General features: G+C 48.3%; 1 protein-coding gene across 3 annotated transcripts in view; it reads left to right on the plus strand.

Annotated features, from left to right (window-relative positions):
- The window catches only part of LOC100995437 (uncharacterized), a 31,379-nt gene that overhangs the window by 7,623 nt on the left and 3,442 nt on the right, over positions 1-20,314 (plus strand). For all 3 annotated transcript variants that reach the window (XM_034955895.2, XM_014342746.4, XM_034955900.2), the window contains exon 2: positions 17,690-17,835. In XM_034955895.2, coding sequence (XP_034811786.1) covers positions 17,690-17,835 — 146 coding nt within the window. The remainder of the gene's footprint in view (positions 1-17,689; positions 17,836-20,314) is intronic.

Genomic DNA, 20,314 nt, shown 5'->3' on the forward strand with positions numbered 1-20,314 from the left:
GGGGAATAATAAATGAGGAGAGGGATTTTCATTTGTTTTGTTCACTGCAGTACCCCCAATACCTAGAATAGCGCAGGGCACATAGGAAGTACTCTATACAGATGGGTTGACTGAAGAACTCTATCTCCGCTCCGCCTCCCCCACACCCAGGGCTTCTGCAGGGTTCAAATGAAAAAGTCTAAGAACTTCCATGACTGAGGGGTCACAGGAAATATTGCACCCCATTCAAACTCAGAAAACAACAGCCACTAGCTGACATTTTCTAAATTAATTTTATAAATCATAAAGATTCGTAATAGCCAAAAACTGGGAACAAACCAAATGTCTTTCAATGGTAAATGGTTAAACTGTAGTGCATCTATACCATGGAATACTACACAGGAAAAAAAAACCCAAATCAGCCGGGCAGGGTGGCTCATGCCTGTAATCCCAGCGTCTGGGGAGATGGAGGACGGGGTGGATGACTTGAGGTCAGGAGTTCAAGACCATCCTTGCCAACATGGCAAAACCCCATCTCTACTAAAAATACAAAAAAATTAGCTGGGAGTGGTGGTGCACACCTGTAATCCCAGCTTCTTGAGAGGCTGAAGCTTGAGAATCACTTGAGCCTGGGAGGTGGAGGTTACAGTAAGCCGAGATCGTGACGCTCCACTCCAGCCTGGGCAACAGAGGAAGACTCTGTCTCAAAAAATAAAACAAAACAAAACCCCCAAATCATTGATATATGCAACAACCTGGATGGATTTGAAGGGAATTATGCTAAGTAAAAAAACACCAATCTCAAAAGGTTATATACTCTGTGATTCCACTTATATAATATTCTTGGAATAAATTATGTAGATGAAGAACATTGCCAGGGGTTGGGGATGAAGGTGGCCACAATGGGGTCACCTGAGGAAGCTCATGTTGATGGAACAGTTCTATATTTTTTGAAAATATCTTATTTTTAATTTTATGGTTATATAATAGATGTATATATTTATGGGGTACATGAGATATGTTGATACATGCATACAATGTGTAATAATCACATGGTAAATGGGGTCTCCACCTCAAGCGTGTATCATTTCTTTGTGTTATGAACATTCTAATTCTAATCTTTTAGTTATTTTAAAATGTACTATAAATTATTGTTGACTGTAGTCACCCTGTTGTGCTATCAAATACTAGATCTTATTCATTCATTCATCTTAATCATTCTAACTATATTTTTGTACCCATTATCCACCCCACTTCCCCTTCACTCCCCATTACCCAGCCCAGTCTCTGGTAACCATCATTCTGCTCTCTGTCTCTATGAGTTCAATTGTTTTAATTTTTAGCTCCCACAAATGAGTGAGAACAGGTGAAGTTTGTCTTTCTGTGCCTCACTTATTTCAGTTAACATAATGACTTCCAGTTCCATCCAAAAACAGGCACAGGCCAGGATCTCATCCTCTTTTATGGCTGAGTAGTACTCCATTGTGTATATGTACCACATTTTCTTTATCCATTAATCTGTTGATGGACACTTAGGTTGATTCTAAATCTTGGCTATTGTGAATAGTGCCTCAAAAAACAAGGGAGTGCAGATATCTCTTTAATCTACTGATTTCCTTTCTTTTGTGTATATACCTAGGAGTGGAATTGCTGGATCGTGTGGTAGCTCTAATTTTAGTTTTTTGAGGAACCTGCAAACTGTTCTCCATTGTGGCTATACTAATTTACGTTCCTACCAACAGTGTATGAGGGTTCCCTTTTCTCCATATTCTCCATATTCTCTCCTTAGTTTTGTGTTGTTTTTTGTGGGGGATGGGGACAGAGTCCTGCTCTATCCCCCAGGCTGGAGTGCAGTGGTGCAATCTCGGCTCACTGCAACCTCTGCCTCCCGGATTCAAGTGATTCTCATGCCTCAGCCTCCCGAGTAGCTGGGATTACAGGCGCCTGCCACCATGCCCAGCTAATTTTTGTATTTTTAGTAGAGACAGGGTTTTGCCATGTTGGCCAGGCTGGTCTTGAATTCCTGAACTCAAGTGGTCCTCCCACCTTGGTCTCCCAAAATGCTGGGATTACAGGCGTGAGCCACCACACCTGGCCCAGTTCTGTGTTTTGATTGTGATGCTGGTTACACAAACCTACACAAATGATAAAACTGTATAGAATCTCACACACACACAGGAATGTGATCTGCAGAAATGATAAAACCGCATAGCATCACACACACATGAATATAGGTGAAGCATGAAACCAATGTTATAGAATAAGCTCTGTGGATTATACCAATGTCAGTTTCCTGGCTGTGATATTGCACTATAGCTATACAAGATGTTACCACTGGGGGAGGCTGGGTGAAGGGCACAGAAGATCTCCCTATATAACTTTTTCAGTTTCCTTTGCATCTGTAATTACTTTAAAATAAAGACTTTTAACCCACATAATAAATCATACATAGGGAGATGGGCAAAAAATTATCAAAAGCATGTGCAGTGTTGAAAAAGTTAAATTCCCCAAATTACCAGAGGACGTTTGAGACTCAGACCACAAATCAAGCTGGCAGGAAATAGAACTAGTTTTCCATGACTCAGTCTAATTTATCTTACAAGCCTCCATTCTGCCAGGTGGCGGAAATATTCCCCTCCTCCTTTGGCTGGAATGGCATCTAAGTTCCGAGGGCCTTATGCAGTGCCAAAGGCCCCCCCAGGGGGACACCTGGTCCCTGTTCCCAGGCTGGCTGTCGGCCTTCGGTCTGTGCAAGCCCCTGCCAAGCTGTCCTTCACCCCAGACCCAACACCATGCTGTGCTCGATGGAAACCTGGCAGGAAGACAAGCCACTACCTGGTGTCCTGCAGTTCAAATGCAGTCCTCGTGTGTTTTGTTCGGCCCATAGAGTATTTTAAATCACTACTTGCCAATATTTGAAATGGGGCATTTTCACATACGAGTGTAGATATCTGGGCTAGTCCTCTTTGTACACGTCCCCTGGGGCAGCAATCGGCTGGACCTCACTGTGTGGCAGCTGCCCCTTGAACCTGGGCTTGCCTCCTTGTGGGTTCATCACGGTCCCCACCATTTCTGACCCCTTCATTTGGCTGGATTCACTTTTTTTGTTATGTTTTGAGATGGAGTCTCGCTCTGTCGCCTAGGCTGGAGTGCAGTGGCACGATCTCGGCTCACTGCAACCACTGTTTCCCGGGTTCAGCGATTCTCCTGCTGCAGCCTCCTGAGTAGCTGGGACTACAGGCACGCGCCACCACACCCAGCTAATTTTTGTATTATTAGTAGTGATGGGGTTTCACCATGTTGGTCAGGCTTGTCTCGAACTCCTGACCTTGTGATCCACCAGGCTCGGCCTCCCAAAGTACTGGGATTACAGGCGTGAGCCATCACACCCGGCCTGGATTCACTCTTTTACAAAACCTACCTGGCAACATGGAAGCTCGAGGTGGCAGCCCTCACTCTTTCTCACTTGTGTCCCATTTTGGGGTCTCTGGGGATCATTTTTCTCCTCCTGCTCCTTGCTGGGGTACAGAAAAACTTTGCCATGCTATCTCAGACCCACCTGCCGAGGGACGGCCCTTCCGTCTAGGGTCTTGCTGCCTCCTACGCCCACCCCGGGCTCCACACAGGAATGGGTCACCGTGGGACACAGCCCAGGGACCTCGTTCTCGGTTTGCCTTGCTTGCTTTCAGACCTCATCCTCCTGATACGGGAACTTTTATTTGATCTCAAGAGGCTGAAGCCTTGCCGGTCCGGCGTCTTTGTCCCCTTCCCCGCAGTGCCACATCTGTTCTATCGTCTACCTACACCAGTCCTTTCTGTTTCTCCTCCTCTTCTAGACTGTTGAAAACCAAAAACCAGGACTCTCTGTTTCCCTTTTCCTGCTGTTCACTCCTTCCTGGAGGCAGTAAGCTAACAGCTGCCTGAATTTTAGGATGTTGGGGCAATGGAGAAAACTGGGAATGAAAAACACATTGATGAATTCAAATATATCACCCTCATCATCTTTCTTCCCACGCCGGACACTGCACTAAGCACTTACACCCATTCTCTCCCATTTCCACGTCAAAGAGGAAATGGGGCTCAGGGAGATTAGCTGTTGGCCCGAAGTTGACAGCTAGTGAGGGGGCAGAGCTGGTACTTGAACCTGGAGCCTATCCTCTTCACCACTCACTTCCCACAAAGGTGTGGCTTTGTTTCACAGCCCCCCTTCTTGCTTCCCACACTCCAGGTCCCTATGCATCTCCGCAGGGCAGGGACTGGTGGGAATCCTTACCTAGGTGACAGTGAAAGGCTACTGGTCAAGCTTTTCCTAAAGTCTACCTCTGAGGGTGGCTCACTCATCCCCAGCTGATTGGGGTGGATAGGGTTCCAGTTACTGACACTGTGAAATAGCCTGACCCTTGACAGCCCTCCCTCAACCCCAGCAGGAGAGTCCAGCCAGCCGGAGCAGATAGATCAGCTCCCCGGAGAAGGGCAGTGTTCAAAATGGAAGGACAAGACCAGAGGCTGAGTCATAGCCTTGGAAAATCTAGTTACAGGGTTGGGGGAGAGGCTGGCGGCCGTCAGTTTGTAAATCGGCAGTCCTCCCTGCAACCTGGACAAAGCCATTTCTCGGAAAATCCAATTAGAATTCAGAGCCTTGAGGGCCACCCTGGATTTTCTGCTGCTCAGCAACCTGCAGAGCCTGGCCCAGCTGGCCCTTGGGCCGTCCCACATCAGAGGGCCCTGATAGCAACAGATGAACTTGTTAGTCAGTGGGCCCCCTGACAGCGGCTGTCTCTTTGTACTCGGCAGGAAGGCATTCCTTTGTCACCCCTGGTAGGCAGGAACACCTGATAAGCCATCTGTCTGGCCAGACCTCTGTGCGCCAGCGGGCTTTGCTTGGAGGCTGGTATTCCAGGCCCTGTGCAGTCTGCGGGGCTGGAATCAGTGGCTGAGTCAGTTCAGCCCCAGGCACAGACCGACACACTCTGTTGTTTTCAGGTTCTCTTACGGGTGATATTGTTGGACACTTACACCTGGGACTGATTTGGATGGTGCTATTGACCTACTGACCCTTTATTTGACCAGAAAGGAGAATGGTTTTTTGTTTCGTTTTGTTTTGGTTTTGGTTTTTGTTTTTTGTTTTTTTGTTTTTTTGTTTTTTTTTTTTGAGATGGAGTCTTTCTGTCACCTAGGTTGGAGTGCAGTGGTACAACCTCGGCTCACTGCAACCTTTGCCTCCTGGATTCAAGCAATTCTCCTGCCTCAGCTTCCCAAGTAGCTGGGATTACAGGCATGTACCACCACACCCAGCTAATTTTTATATTTTTAGTAGAGACAAGGTTCCATCATATTGGCCAGGCTGGTCTCGAACTCCTGAGCTCAGGTGATCCACCCGCCTCGGCCTCCCAAAGTGCTGGGATTACAGGCATGAGCCACAGTGCCCAGCCAGCATATTTTTTGTTTTTAATTCAATGTAATTCAAAGTTTAAAAATTTGCACTAATTGGGATTATGATATTGTCCTGTTAGAAGTGTCACTGTTTATTTCACCTTATATCACCTTTTAGCTAATACTGGTCACCACTGATAGTGCTGGTACTTACATTTTGAGTCCTGCATATATGAGGTAGCCCAGCTTGGTGCTGAAGTGCACGGTCCTGTGGCTCAGCTGCCTGGGTTCACATCCCAGCTCTGCTGGTTGCTGACCATGGGCCCTTGGGTGAGTTAGTTAAACTTTTGGAGCCTCAACTTCCTCATCTGTAAAATGGGCTAGTAATAGTCCTGACCAAGTAGATGTCTGTGAAATGTAGAAAGCAATGCTTGGCTCATGAAAAGTTGCTCTCTAAAAAGAAGCTTTCGGCTGGGCAGAGTGGCTCATGCCTGTAATCCCAGCACTTTGGGAGGCCGAGGTAGGTGAATCAGTTGAAGTCAGGAGTTCGAGACCAGCTGGCCAACATGGTGAACCCTGTCTCTACTAAAAATACAAAAAGTAGCCGGGCGTGGTGGCGGGTGCCTGTAATCCCAGCTACTTGTCTCTACTAAAACTACAAAAATTAGCTGGGCGTGGTGGTGGGCACCTGTAATCCCAGTCACTTGGGAGGCTGAGGCAGGAGAATCATTTGAACCCAGGAGACAGAGGTTGCAGTGAGCCAAGATCACGCCACTGCACTCCAGCCTCGGCGACAGAACAAGACTCTGTGTCAAATAAATAAATAGGTAGGTAGGTAGGTAGATAGATAGATAGATAGGTAGATAGATAGATAGATAGATAGATAGATAGATAGATAGATAGACAGACAGACAGACAGACAGACAGACAGACAGATAGATGGAAGCTTTTATTGTTGTTATTGGAGAAAAGCTCCTAACATAAGCGAGACTGTTCTGAGACAGGGAGAGGTTGGAGTGGTGAGGTTGCTGCTCTTGAGTGAGGGATTGGGTTGTTGGTCTCAGCAGACCTGTGGTTTGAATGGCAAGGACACAGTCCTGGTAGTTGAACTAGACTCTCCGCTGTCTCTGCAGATGCTGGAGAACCAACCATGGAGGCTCTGTGGGATTCACCCAGAGAGGCGTAAAGGCCAAGAGGAGGGCACCAGGCTGAGATTTCCCCTCCATCCCTCCTTGGATTATGAACTGTGGGAGGAGATGGGCAAAGGATGAAGGAGGAGGCTACTTAGAGGCCTTGGCTCTCGGGAAGGGGGTGGGAAGATGGGGAGAGGTAGAAGATGAGTGGGGAGCCCAAGCAGCTCTGTCCTGTGTCCTCCTGGCTGCTGGGGCCCCAGTCGCTCAGGAGGAGGAAGCCATGGCCAGATGTGCTGAGTTAATGACCTTGTGGGCTGCCAGGGGAGGTGGGAGCCGCCACCCAGTCTTGTGGAAATTCCCTGATGATGGGTGGCTGAGAACCTCTGTGCACTGGAACCGTCCTCTGGTTCTAGGCCTTTTTCTTATTTTTTGTTTCTTCTTTTTCTTGATGCATAATTTATGTTCAGTGAGGTGCAAAACTCTCAGGAGGCCGGCTTGATCAATTCTTTTTTTTTTTTTGAGATGGAGTTTCGCTCTTGTTGCCCAGGCTAGAGTGTAATGGTGCAATCTTGGCTCACTGCAACCTCTGCCTCCCCAGGTTCAAGCGATTCTTCTGCCTCAGCCTTCTGAGTAGCTGGAATTACAGGCATGTGCCACCAAGCCTGCCTAATTCTTGTATTTTTAGTAGAGACAGGGTTTCACCATGTTGGCCAGGCTGGTCTGGAACCCCTGACCCCAGGTGATCCACCCACCTCGGCCTCCCAAAGTGCTGGGATTACAGGCGTGAGCCACCGTGCCCGGCCAATGAATTTTTACATATGTATATACTCATATAGCCACTGCCTGGATCAAAATCAAGAACATTCCCTGACCCAAAGAAGGTTCCCCTTGTATCCTCTTCCAGTCAAAACCCCTAAAAATAACCTCAACTTGAACCTTCATCACCATAAATTAATTTTGCCTATTTTTGAACTTCAAATAAACAGAAATCATGCAGGATGTATTCTTTTGTGTCTAGCTTCTTTCATCATCATTGAGTCTGGGAGATCCAGCCAGGTTGTTGTGTATAGCTGTATTCTCCTTCTTCGTTGCTGTGTAATACTCCATTGTATGAATATACCATAATTTATATTTTCATTCTCCCATTGATGAGCTTTAGGGTTGTTTCTAGTTTGGGGCTATTATGAATAAAACAGCTATGATCATTTGTGCACATGGCTTTGGCACCCAGGAGCATTCATTTCTGCCAGGCATGCACACGGGAGTGTTTCCAAGCCTTGTAGTCATTCTACTTGAAAATGCTCCAAGATAAGGGAAAAGGGACCTAGTGTGTGTCCCTCACCTCCCCACCCCATACCCACTCTAGACCAGGCTCTGGGCTCCAGGCATGGGAGCCGAGAGGCAGAAAGAAGAGAGAGGGCACCACGCTGCAGCAGTCACATTCAGAAGATGTAAAAACCCCTCTTGCCAGGTGGGTGTGGTGGCTCACGCCAGTAATTCCAACACTTTGGGAGGCCAAGGTGGGTGGGTCACCTGAGGTCAGGAGTTCAAGACCAGTCTGGCCAACATGGAGAAAGCCCGTCTCCACCAAAAATACAAAAATCAGCTGGGTGCAGTGGCAGGCGCCTGTAATCCCAGCTACTTGGGAGGCTGAGGCAGGAGAATCACTTGAACCTGGGAGGCGGAGGTTGCAGTGAGCCAAGATTGCCCTGTTGCACTCCAGCAAACCAATTGAATAGGAACCTTCTGGGGTGGAGAGGAACTCTAACATTAGGGTTTTTAAACTCTCCAGGTACTTCAAACATGCCTTGGCTCTGTATATTAGTCCGTTCTCACGCTGCTATAAGGACATACCCAAGACTGGGTAATTTATAAAGGAAAGAGGTTTAATTGACTCACAGTACAGCATGGCTGGGGAGACCTTAGGAAACTTACAATCATGGCAGAAGGGGAAACAAACACGTCCTTCTTCAGAGGGCAGCAGGAAGGAGAATGAGAGCCGAGCGAAGGGAAAAGACCCTTATAAAACCATCAGATCTCATGAAAACTTACTATCATAAGAATGGTATGGGGGAAACCGCTCCTATGATTCAATTACCTCCCACTGGGTCCCTCCCATGGCACGTGGGGATTATGGAAACTACAATTCTAGTTGAGATTTGGGTGGGGACACAGCCAAACCATGTCACTCTGGTACTAAAATCCAGCCAGCTCATTGGGGCTGGGGTGTGCTATCTGCAGTTTCAGCCACCACCCAGGTGATTCTCCTGCTCATTTATAGCTTGAGGGTCTCTGCACAAGGGCCTTACTTCCCATAATTGCTTGGCACCCTGAGGTCAACAGATAAGGCTGGTCCTGATCAGAAGTGACCTGCTGGTCACCTGAGATCACCTGCTAGTCACCTGAGGGCTGAAAGAATAAACATCTCAGGCACCTCGTGACCATTCTGCAGGGGGAACTTGATGCAAGGTCTCTTGTATGAGTCTAAGAATCTTTAAAATTGCCCTGATCGCTTTAGAAGGACCCCAGTTTTATTTCTTGATGTTCTCATTTTCCTATGAAATTAGTAGTATCTTTCATTCCTGGAGGAAAAAACTAGTCCTTGCCCCTTGTGTTAAAAATTATTTCTCTCCTCCCAGGTATGCAGTTCTACAGACAAATGGAGATTCTTTAATAGCAGGGCTGCCTGGGGGAGAAAAAGTTATTCTGGCCTTATTTACCCAATGGCATTTCAATTGACAATGCACGCCAATGCCCTGATTGTTGTTTTGTGGGTTCTGGCCAGTCCACACCGGAGCTGGTTACATTTCAAAAGTTTCTTGATAGGGGGGTGCCTGGGAATTAAAATATATTTCCTTGGCCTGGTGTGGCTGGTCACGCCAGTAACCTCACACTTTGGGAGGCCGAGAGGGGAGGATAGCTTGAGGCCAGGAGTTTGAGACCAGCCTGGGCATAGAAAGACCCCATCTCTACAAATGTGTGTGTGTGTGTGTGTGTGTATATATATATATATATATATATATATATATTTTTTTTTTTTTTTCTTCTTATAGTGACAGTGTTATCAAAACCAAGGTGGTTTTCCAACTTAGCCCACAAATATCTATTCAACTCATATAATTGTAGAAAGTAGCCTGGGTGCAGTGGCTTACGCCTGTAATCTCAGCACTTTGGGAGGCCAAAGCAGTGGATCATCTGAGGTCAGGAGTTCGAAACCAGCCTGGCCAACATGGTGAAACCCCGTCACTACTAAAAATACAAAAATTAGCTGGATGTGGTGGCGTGTGCCTGTAATCCCAGCTACTCGGGAGGCTGAGGCAGGAGAATCGCTTGAACCTGGGAGGCAGAGGTTGCAGTGAGCTGAGATCTCGTCACTGCTCTCCAGCCTGGGTGACAGAGCAAGACTCTGTCTTGAAAAAAAAAAAAAGTACTATCACAACATGAATAAGTTTTCACTTATGTAACTCATCTAAGATTTTAGATGGGAAAATGTAAAAACTGATTCCAGAGTTAATAGAACTTGTGTTGTTGGAAAAATGTTCACATCTCCCTCTTAACCCAAATGTTGGCCTGGAGTGTCTGTGTCTGGGCGCTGTGCTGTGAGGGCCGGGGGTCACCATCCTGGGCAACGGCTTCGTGCAGACACCTGCTCAGTCAGGCCAGAGGCCCCAGCAGCCAACCAGCTGCTGCTTCTCAGTCTGGTCACTGCCCAGACTAAAGCAGGGACAAGAGAGGGGAGAGGTGCCCTTGGGAGATGCAGTTGAGAGCAGGGATGTGCTTAGCTGGGGCTGCACCCTGGCAGGCACAGACTTGCTTTGAGATATTGCATTTTATCTTGAACAAATTCATGCCACCTTTGCATTCTACCCAACAAAACTCTCACATTTGCGGGGCACAGTGGCACACGCCTATAGTCCTAGCTACTCGGGAGGCTGAGGCGGCAGGATTGCTTGAGCCCAGGAGTTCAAATCTAGCCTGGGCAACATAGTAAGACCTTATTTCTAGAAAAACCAAACCAAAACGATTTGCTTTATTATATACAACTTAACCCTTCTGTGCCTCAGTTTCTGCATCTGTAAAAGAGTGAAAATAGCAACACCTGCCTTGTAGCATTGCTGTGAGGACCGAATACATTTCATTATATTTAAAGAACTTAGAATAATGCCTGTCACCTAGTAAGCACTACACAAGGTTAACTATTACTATTATCAATGTTGTCACTATTATTCATCTCATTAACTTACTAGTTGTCTGGAATCAGTTGCATGGGGGTGGCCCCTACTCTGGTTTTCAACACACTCTTAAGAGCCAACTGCACACTCTGAGGGAGGAAGGGCAATGTTTCTGTAAATTGTTGTTCCCTTGGCATATTAGTTATCTATTCCCATGTTACAAATTATGCCAAAACGTAGTGGTTCTGTGAAAAACAGTATGTATTATTTCATAGGTTCTGTGAGTCAGGATGAAAGCTGGTGCTCCTGGTTCAAGGTCTGGCACAGGCTGCAGTCAAGATGCCAGGCAGGCTGCATTATCCCGAGGGTCAACTGGGGAGGGACCTGCTTCCAGGCTTACCCACGTGGTTGTTGGTAGAACTCAGCTCCTTGCAGGCTGTTGGCCAGAGACCACTTTAGTTCCTGGTCAAATGGGTCTCTTTGTGGGATGGCTTACAACTTGGCAGCTGGCCTTATCAATGCAAGCAAATAAGGAGACACACACACACACACACACACACACAGTGAGAGAGACAGAGAGCGAGCATGCCCACACATACACAAGCAAGATGGAGGTCACAGTCTTTCATAACCTAATCTCAGGAGTGACAGCCCATCATTGTTACTGGATTCTATTCTTAGAAGCAAGACATGATCAAGGAGAGGGGACTTCACAAAAGGTGGGGTCATTGGGAGCCATTTAGAAGCTGCCTGGTCTGTCGGGGGCACAACACCTTGAGATCATGGGCATTATAAAGAACCAAGTTTGATGCCAACTTTTAAAAAATTTTATTATTGGATCTTGAATTCCTAGCCTCAAGTGATCCTCCTGCCTTGGCCTCCCAAAGTGCTGAGATTACAAGCATGAATTGCCATGTCTGGCCCAATGTGAGCTGTTTCTCTTACCTAGTGTTAAAATAAAAAGGGAGGCCATTAGGCTGAGGTGGCTCCCATGTCCTGGGATTCTATATAAACAAGGTGAAGCTTAACCTTAGCCAATCATAAAAGACCAGCTAAGCATTAATTACATAATCAGGAACTTTCCACCAGGATCATCTAAATAAGGCAACTGCCCAAACCTTAACCAATCAAATAATTTCTTTATTTTCCACATTCCTTATTTAATTTATCTGATTTTCCTCATTTACTCTATCAAAGCCCTTCCTTCAAACTCCTCTGGAGGAGCCCTGAACCACCTTCGATTTGGTGCTGCCCAGTTCATGAATTGCTGTTTGCTCAAATAAACTCTTTAACGTGCCACCATTTATCTTTTAACACCAGCAGTGTGAGTCCCACACGTTGCTCTATCTCACCCGGCCTCGTCCCTGAGGATCAAATGTTACCTACCTTGATGAGCCACCTTGCCCAGTGTGTGAGTTTCCTGTGGCTGCTGTAGGAGATTGCCACAAACTTGGTGGCTTATTCTTGCATGGTTCTGTGGCCAGAAATATGTCATGGGACTCACTGGGCTAAAATCAAGGTGTCAGCAGGGCTGTGTCCCTTTCAGGAGGCTCTAGGGAGAATCCGTTCCCTTGTCCTTTCCAGCACTGAGAGACTGCCGGCACTCCTTGGTCTATGGCGCCTTCCTCCATCTCCACAGCCAGGAATGGAAGTTGAGTCTTTCTCATGTTGCATCGTTCTGACCTTTTCAGTAGCCACACTTACCTCTGACCCACTTCTTTCTCCTCCTTCACCCAGCGTTAAGGATCCCTGTGGCTACGTAGGGCCCCCTGGATAATCTAATCTAGATATTCTTCCTATTTTTAGGTCAACTGATGAGCAGCACTCATCTCACCTGCAACCTTAGCTCCCTTTGCCATGTAAAGTATCACAGTCACGGGTTCTAGGAACCAGAGTGTGGGCCTCTGGGGACCCATCATTCTGGTGACCATGGAGTCCTTCCTTGAATCAGTTTTCATGTGACCCAAGGGCCTCCCCTTTCTCACAGGCCACACCTGGCTGCCTGATTGTCCCTGGCAGGGGGGGTCCTGGCACCCAGAGGAGGAGGCGCTCCCCATATGCCCAGGGGCCAGGAGGGAGGCTCATTAATCGTGTGGGAACATGAAGAGGAGGCAGGCGGCTGGACAAAGTGATGTTCAGGGTCTTGCTTCGAGGTTCCCACGTGTGTGTCTGACTCCCTGGGGCTGCCCACGTGGTCCTGTGGTCCTGTGGTTTTACTCCAGGAGGCCACCTGCCTGCCACCCCTCAGAGGAACGGAAAAAGCTGCCGTTTCACGTTGGAGCTGCATGCACAGAGGAAGACCTCATGCCTGGCATCACGCCATTCCTCAGCTCATCTCCTGCTGGGTGGTCTATCATCCTCACAGCGTGCTGGGCTCAGGATCTGGGCCTCCTGGCTGGAAGGGAATCTGGGTGGCTTAACAGGTTTTATTTGTCCTGAGGCCAGCTTTCAAATTTTGCCGACCCCACTGATGTTTCTGGCATCCTGTGGAGGAAAGAAAACAAAAGCCATTTCCCCACCAAAAGCCACCCTTTGGGATTGCAGACAGCTGGCAGGGATGGTGGGGGGCCCTGCCCACCTGAAACTTTGTCTACTGGGCCTGGATCTCTGAGCGGCCTAGGCTGCTTTGGTCCTTCTTAGGCTGAGCTGGGCTAGGCTGGTGAGGGGCGTATTGTTCTGCCATCTAGTGGCGAGTTCTGGGACTGCGAGCTATAATGGCCCAGGCGCTGCCTATAGTGGAGCCATGTATACCAGGGCGGTTGGTCCCAGGACCCTGGTCATGCCACAGAATCACCAAAGGAAGTTTAAAAACTACATAGGCTCCAGACTCACCCCACACCTAGTGAATCAGAAATCCCGAGGCCTGGAAATAAGCATTTTAGCTTTAGCGTGTAGATTCCCTAGGCCCTATCTCAAAACCCTAAATTATTGGCTTTGGAGTAGGACCTAGAAATCGGAACTTTTAACAAGAGTACTCCAGTGACTCTCATGAGCAGCTTGACTTGAATACCACCCATTCAGCTGCCCACAAGATAAATGAAGCAACTGTGGGATGTAGATTATTTTAAAAGCTGATACAATATTCGATCGTATTACTAGGAGCATAAAGTCCAGGTTAAGGGAGGATAGCAGTTAAAAACATCTGGGTTCAAATCCCTACTTTTGATACTACTAGTTATGTGACCCGGGGCCAGTGTCTTAACTTTTTCCTGCCTCTGTAAAGTGGGGATAAGAGTACCTGTCTGCCAGGATTACAGCAAGGACTCAATTAGATCTCATGTAAAGGGCACAGGGCCTGACCCTTGGGAATTGGGCCCTTCATTACGATCCCGCTGCTTGGGTCTATTTGGGAGCACGGTGTCCTTATTCAGGGATGTATTTATGAGAGGATTGTCCAGAGAAGGAAGAGATGGAAGGGGAGACCATGGAGGAAGGACAAGGGGCATGGAGAAGGCTTGAGGGTCTGTAATGGGGTTGGGGGAAGGAGATGTTTTGGGAGGGAGGCATTTATGCTGCTTAAAAAAAATAACAGGCCAGGCACGGTGGCTCACGCCTGTAATCCCAGCACTTTGGGAGGCCGAGGCGGGCAGATCACCTGAAGTCAGGAGTTCGAGCCCAGTCTGGCCAACATGGCGAAACCCTGTCTCTACTAAAAATACAAAAATTAGCCGGGTGTGGTGGCTCATGCCTGTCATCCCAGCTACTCAGGGGGCTGAGGCATGAGAATCACTTGAACCCAGGAGGCGGAGGTTGCAGTGAGCCAAGATCGTGCCACTGCACTCCAGCCTGGGTGACAGAGCAAGACTCTGTCTCCCCAAAACAAAACAAATAACAGAGGGTCAACGTGGAAGAGGGACCAGGAGGCAGAGTGATAGGAAGTCCCCATGAGCAACTGGAACTAAGAAGGGCACAGGCAGACTCATGGTACAGTGAGCTCACAGCCACAGGAGCCTGCAGGCCGATGCTGCACGAGGAATCTGTTGGGTGCCATAAAGCAGTGGTTCCCAACTGTGGCACTTATGTCCCTCATGGAGTGTGATCTGATTTGGGGGACATGCAGGTGAGCATTTGCAGGAATATTTATTTGTATATTTATGTGCATACTTGGCACATAGAGGCACACATATCCGTACCCACATCTATGTATTAGAAAAAAGAGCCAGCGTCTTAGGCCTGTGGTTACACAGACACAGGCAGTGATGTCAGGTCTGGCCCGATTTAAAATAGGCAGCTATTATGCCAATAATAGTAGAGCTGGTATGGATGTGGTTGGAATAGTCAGGGTGGTCTTGGGGAACCCAGCCATAGAGGAACTTTCTGCTTGGGTTTGGAGACTGATGTCAGTGACGTGGACTGGCTTTCCTGTGAGTGAGGACTCCACCCCAGGGCCTTCACTCTTGTGTCACCAAGAGGGTGTCAGCAAAGTTGCTGTTTTTAGCAAGCCAGTCTGAAGCCTCTGGTGACCTCGATGCTGGAGTTTGTTGGGTTAAGTGACCACAAAACCAAATGAACCTGCCCACCTAACACATGTCTCCTGGAGTCTTTCACTCTTGCTTTGTGTTTCTTTTCTTCACAGCACCTGCTGACATGATATATATGTATGTGTGCATTATTTCAGGCCAGAGACTGTTTTGTCAGTAGATCTATTTCACATAGTGCTGGAATAAGGCACACACACCCAGCAAGTGTTTGTTGAGTGAATAAATGATGGAAGCAACTTTGATAAGACTTGCTCCAGTTGTTTGGGGATGCCAGTTGCATGCCCATCTATCTCTGAGAGGCTCCTGGAAGAACATCTTGCAGCAAGTGTACCAGGGCTCTGTGCTGTCAGGGTGGTGTTGGCTCCATCCTCTTGGCGCTGGGTTGATCTCTATCCTGAGCTAGAACCGGAGTTGTCCTGGAGAGGAACCTGGCCAGAAAAGAACCATGTGGAAACCCTGTGAAGAAACCAAAAGAGGGGCGATGGTCCTGGGGTGTCCAGATGGTGGCATGGCAGTGAGGAGACACAGAGCCATAACTTGCCCACAAAAGCCGCCTGGCTTCTGACTCTGCAACTCTCACAGGCTCAAGGGGACGACATTGTAACCAAAATGCAGATTCAGTTCCTCGCCACTTGCAGAGTCTAATTAACAAGAGCTAGGTCTGGTATAAAGAAAGTGACTTTTTATTCCAAAGCTAACATAGGGAAAGAAGTACAGGCTTCCTGCCTTAAGGGTTCCGCCTTGCCTTTGGAGCAGAAGGGGAGTGTTTTTAAAAGGGGCCTACACAGGGGTGGAAGTGAGCAGGGGGGTTTCACATGCTACCTTGATGCCTTATTTACTGGGACTCGAGTTGGCATCTTCATGGGCATACTTTGGGTCATCAATCAACTGTTATCTATCGAGGAAACCTCCTGGTGGGTGAGAGTTTTGCTTTGGAGCTTCTAAGCACATGATTAGGTGAACTTGCCCTGTAGGGAGTGTGTGGGGAAGAGGAGGTAAAAGGCTATAACTGCATTTCTAAAGAGCTAAGTAGGAAGTGAAGAACAGGGAGAAATGGAGAAAAGAAGAGAAAATAATAAAGAATAATAGTAACTCCTTGTCTTTTTCCGGGAAAAATGGGGGCACCTGGTTACTTATCTCTAGCAGCAAGACTGGGTCAATTAAAAAAACAGAAGCATTTAGGATTCTTTCATGCTTCCAAGTTGTTCTGTGTAATGCAGATAGAGTCCTTAAAATGCAGGCGAGAGTTGTGTGTGTGCATGTGTGTGGTATGTAGTTGCTGGGAGAAAGGGTGGGAGTCACCTCAGTGTCAAGGCCAGTGGACAGTAGGTCATTTACCTGGGAATCTTCTCCAGTCAAGCATGTGGAATCCAATTCTAGTTGTCTTTAGCTGGTGATGGGGGTAGTGTGTGAGACTCTTACGCGCTGAATTGCATATCCTCAAAATTCAGATGTGGAGTACCTAAGGGTGTATTTGGAGATCAGATCTTTAAAGAGGTAATTAAGTTCAAATGAGGTCAGATGGGTGGGCCCTAATCCAACATGACTACTGCCTTATAAGAAGAGGCGATTTGGACACACACATACATAGAGAGGCAACCGTGGATGGACCACAAGGAGAATATGGCCGTTTGCAAGCCAAGGAGAGGGGCCTCAGAAGAAGCCAACCCTGCTGGCACCCTGAGGTTGGATTTCCAGCCTCCAGGACCATAGGAGGGTCCATGTCTGTTGTGCAAGCACCGTGGCCTGTGGCTCTTGATTATGGCAGCCCTACCAAACTAAGACACAGAGAAATGGGAATGGTAGGGTGGTGGTGCTTAGTGCGTCACAAGCAAACCTCAGAAAGCAGGGGTGGACGTGGCCTTGGAGACGACTGGATCTGAGAATAGATCAGTTGTCCTTGCCCCCCTCCCCCATCTAGGCATCCGACTCTGGCTGGGCCCCGTTCTCTAGGCATCTCCTTGTGGGTGGGATGGGGCAGCCTGCAGCTCTGGGACTCGTCGTACAGCTTAAGATCCAAAAAAAAAAAAAAAAAAAAAAAAGCGGCAGCTCACCGCCACCTGCAATTCTGAGCCCTGTCGGAAAGGGTTCTGATTTTCACCTCTCAGGTTTGGAGTCTACTCCCGGGCCTTTCATCATGGGCCAGGGCTGCAGGGCTGGATTCGTCCAGCCGGGATCCTGAGACTTCCCTGAAGGCGGGGTTGGGGGTGAGGTGGGGGCAGCAGGATCCTAAGGGCACTAAGATCAGCAGCACCCCCACCTCCAAGAACTTCACGGAGTGGGGGCGGAGCAGTTCCCCCAGGCCAACCAATCAATCGGGAGGTCTCAGCAGAGATGCTTTCCCCTCTCCATCCTGATTGGTTCCCACCCAGGAATTTCCCATGAAATCCAAACCACAAGGCTCGAGGCGGACCCCCACTGGGAGGTCCCGCGCCGCGCCTGGGGCGCAGGCAGGCGGGTCCCTGTGAGTGTGTGGAGTGGTGGTGGCTGGCGACGGCCATGTGGCGTCATGGTGATGGGAGGGTGTCCATTCTTTTTCTTCCTTATCTAGGATTTGAGGTGGGACATGGAAGAACAGGGACCCCACCTGGTTTGTCCACCCGGCCCACACCTGCATTCCTCACCCAACCTACCACTTCAGAGCCGGGAAAAGACCTCAGAGAACATCCGCTCCGACTCCACCGAGGCTCAGACAGGGTAAGGAGTTGGCCCCACGTCACACAGCCTGGTGTATGTGGCAGAGCCTGGGTGACAGACAGTCAGCCCCACCAGGTCTTTCAGCTCCAACCTTGGTTAGAAGGGGAGGAAGGCTGGCACACCCAGCTGCTGCCAGGCACCGCCGCTAATGTGCTGTATTAGTGGCCGGGCCCGAATCACTTGCCCAATTTGGACGTGGGCAAGTTTCCAAAATGTCCTGGTTGTTTCCTATTGTCTATTTTTAAAAAATGATGGCCTGTAATCCCAGCACTTTGGGAGGCTCAGGTGGGTAGATCACCTGAGGTCAGGAGTTCAAGACCAGCCTGATCAATATGGTGAAACCCCGTCTCTACAAAAAATACAAAAACTAGCCGGGCGTGGTGTCGCGTGTTTGTAGTCACAGCTACTTGGAAGGCTGAGACTGGAGAATTGCTTGAACCTGGGAGGCGGAGGTTGCAGTGAGCCGAGATTGCACCACTGCACTCCAGCCTGGGCGCCAGAACAAGACTCTGTCTCAAGAAAATAAATAAATAAAAATAAATAAAATTTAAAAATTTAAAAAAGGTGGTGATGATGCAGGTGTGGTGCAAGATTAGCTATTATAAGTACTCACCGAACCAGACCTTTCTAAGTCCCTAAATTATTACCTTGTTTTAAGTCAGGAGCTCACGGGGCTGATGGGGCTGTCTTTACCCTTTAAGCCTATAATTTACAGAGCGATATTCTTCCAGGCAGAGGGGGTGGATCCAGCTTCCAACCGTGCAGTACTTAATAATGAGGAAGTCTTTTCCGCCCTGGGGACATCTGGCTTCAGGAAATTTTACTGTAAACAGCTGGGTGTGACCAGCCAGCTTTAGGTCCAAGGCTGTAATGGCCCAGTGGGTTCGAGCCCAGACTCCACAGAGAGCCAGTCTGAGGCTGAGGTCCTAGCTGCCACTCACTAGGGAGGGACACTGGGAAATCTATGGAACACTCTGTGCCTCAGTTTCCCATCTGACCAATGAGGAAAACAATGCTTACCCGAGATTGTTGTGGAGACTAAATGAGCAAAAACACATACAGCTGTGATAATCAGGGATGATTTTGTTCCCCCAGGGACATTTGGCAATGTCTGGAGAGATTTTGAGTTGTTCTGACTAGGTAGACAGATGTTGTTACTGGCATCTAGTGAGCAGAGGCCAGGGATACTGCTAAACATCCTATAAGAATGATCTGGGCTTGGTGCGGTGGCTCATGCCTGTAATCCCAGCACTTTGGGAGGCCAAGGTGGGAGGATTGCCTGAGCACAGGAGTTCGAGACCAACCTGGGCAACAGAGAGAGATCCTGTCTCTACAAAAATTAAAACAAAACAAAACAAAACAAAACAAAAACTGGCCCAGAATGTCAGTAGTGCTCACTGAGAAATGCTGGCGTAAAAGACAGTGTGATGGTCCAATCAGTATTGGTGCTTATTAGTCCTCAGCTCAAGGTTGGATGTCCCTGAATTCTCAGTTCTCTTTCTGGCACTTATGTGAGCTGCTGGGTGCTTGGTCTTAAGTTTTTTCTCCTGTCTGAATATCAGGGGGCTCCTCTCCCCTGGAGTCTGCCTGCCCAGCCCCACCTGCAGGGGAGAGGAAGCCTGTGTTGGGAAAGAGGAGGCCCCTGCCGGGCCACTTTAGAGGATCCACTGGCTTCACACATCCTAAGAGCCGCAGGGCGCTCTTGGGCTGCTGCTCTCTCACCTCTTAAGAGCGGAAAATCTGTGCATGCATTGTGTCCTCAGGCCATAAGCCCGGGTGGGCTGCCTCCACCCTTGGTGAGTTTGCAATCCTATCCAAGCCAATGGGATTCCACCCTGAGACTTTGCTAGAACCGCCTGGCAAGAGGGTCTCTCTTGTGCAGGGGTTGCTGGCTGAGACAGTGTTTGTCTTGTGACCATTTTGCCAACAAATGGGGACAATCTGTTTGAGAATTAACTGGTATAAACGACAGCAAACCCAAGAGGTGAAGAAGGCTGAGTGTCTTGAAAGCATCATCGGACACCCTGGCGCCAGCTGTGTCCAAAGCCAGCTGTTGACCTTGAGTGTTCTTTACGTATGCCGCTTCATTCCCATTTACTGTATTTGCAAACCATTCTTTGAGTGGGGTTTCAGTCACTGGTCACTGGCTGTATTAGGCCATTCTTGCATTGCTATAAAGAAATTCCTGACACTGGGTAACTTATAAGAAAAGAAGTCTAATTGGCTCATGGTTCTGCAGGCTATACAGGAAGCATGGTGCCAGCATCCCCTTCTAGGGAGGCCTCAAGAAGCTTCCAATCATGGTGGAAGGCAAAAGAAGATGCCTTCTTCCTACTTTCTCTCTCTTGCTCCTGCTTTTACCATGTATTGTGCATTACATGGTAAAAGCAGGAGCAAGAGAGAGAAAGTAGGAAGAAGATGCCAGCATTTACAACAACCAGATCTTGTGAGAACTCACTCACTGTCACAAGGCTAGCAC

Source organism: Pan paniscus, chromosome 1 (assembly GCF_029289425.2).
Source record: "Pan paniscus chromosome 1, NHGRI_mPanPan1-v2.0_pri, whole genome shotgun sequence".
NCBI classification, from domain to species: Eukaryota; Metazoa; Chordata; class Mammalia; order Primates; family Hominidae; genus Pan; species Pan paniscus.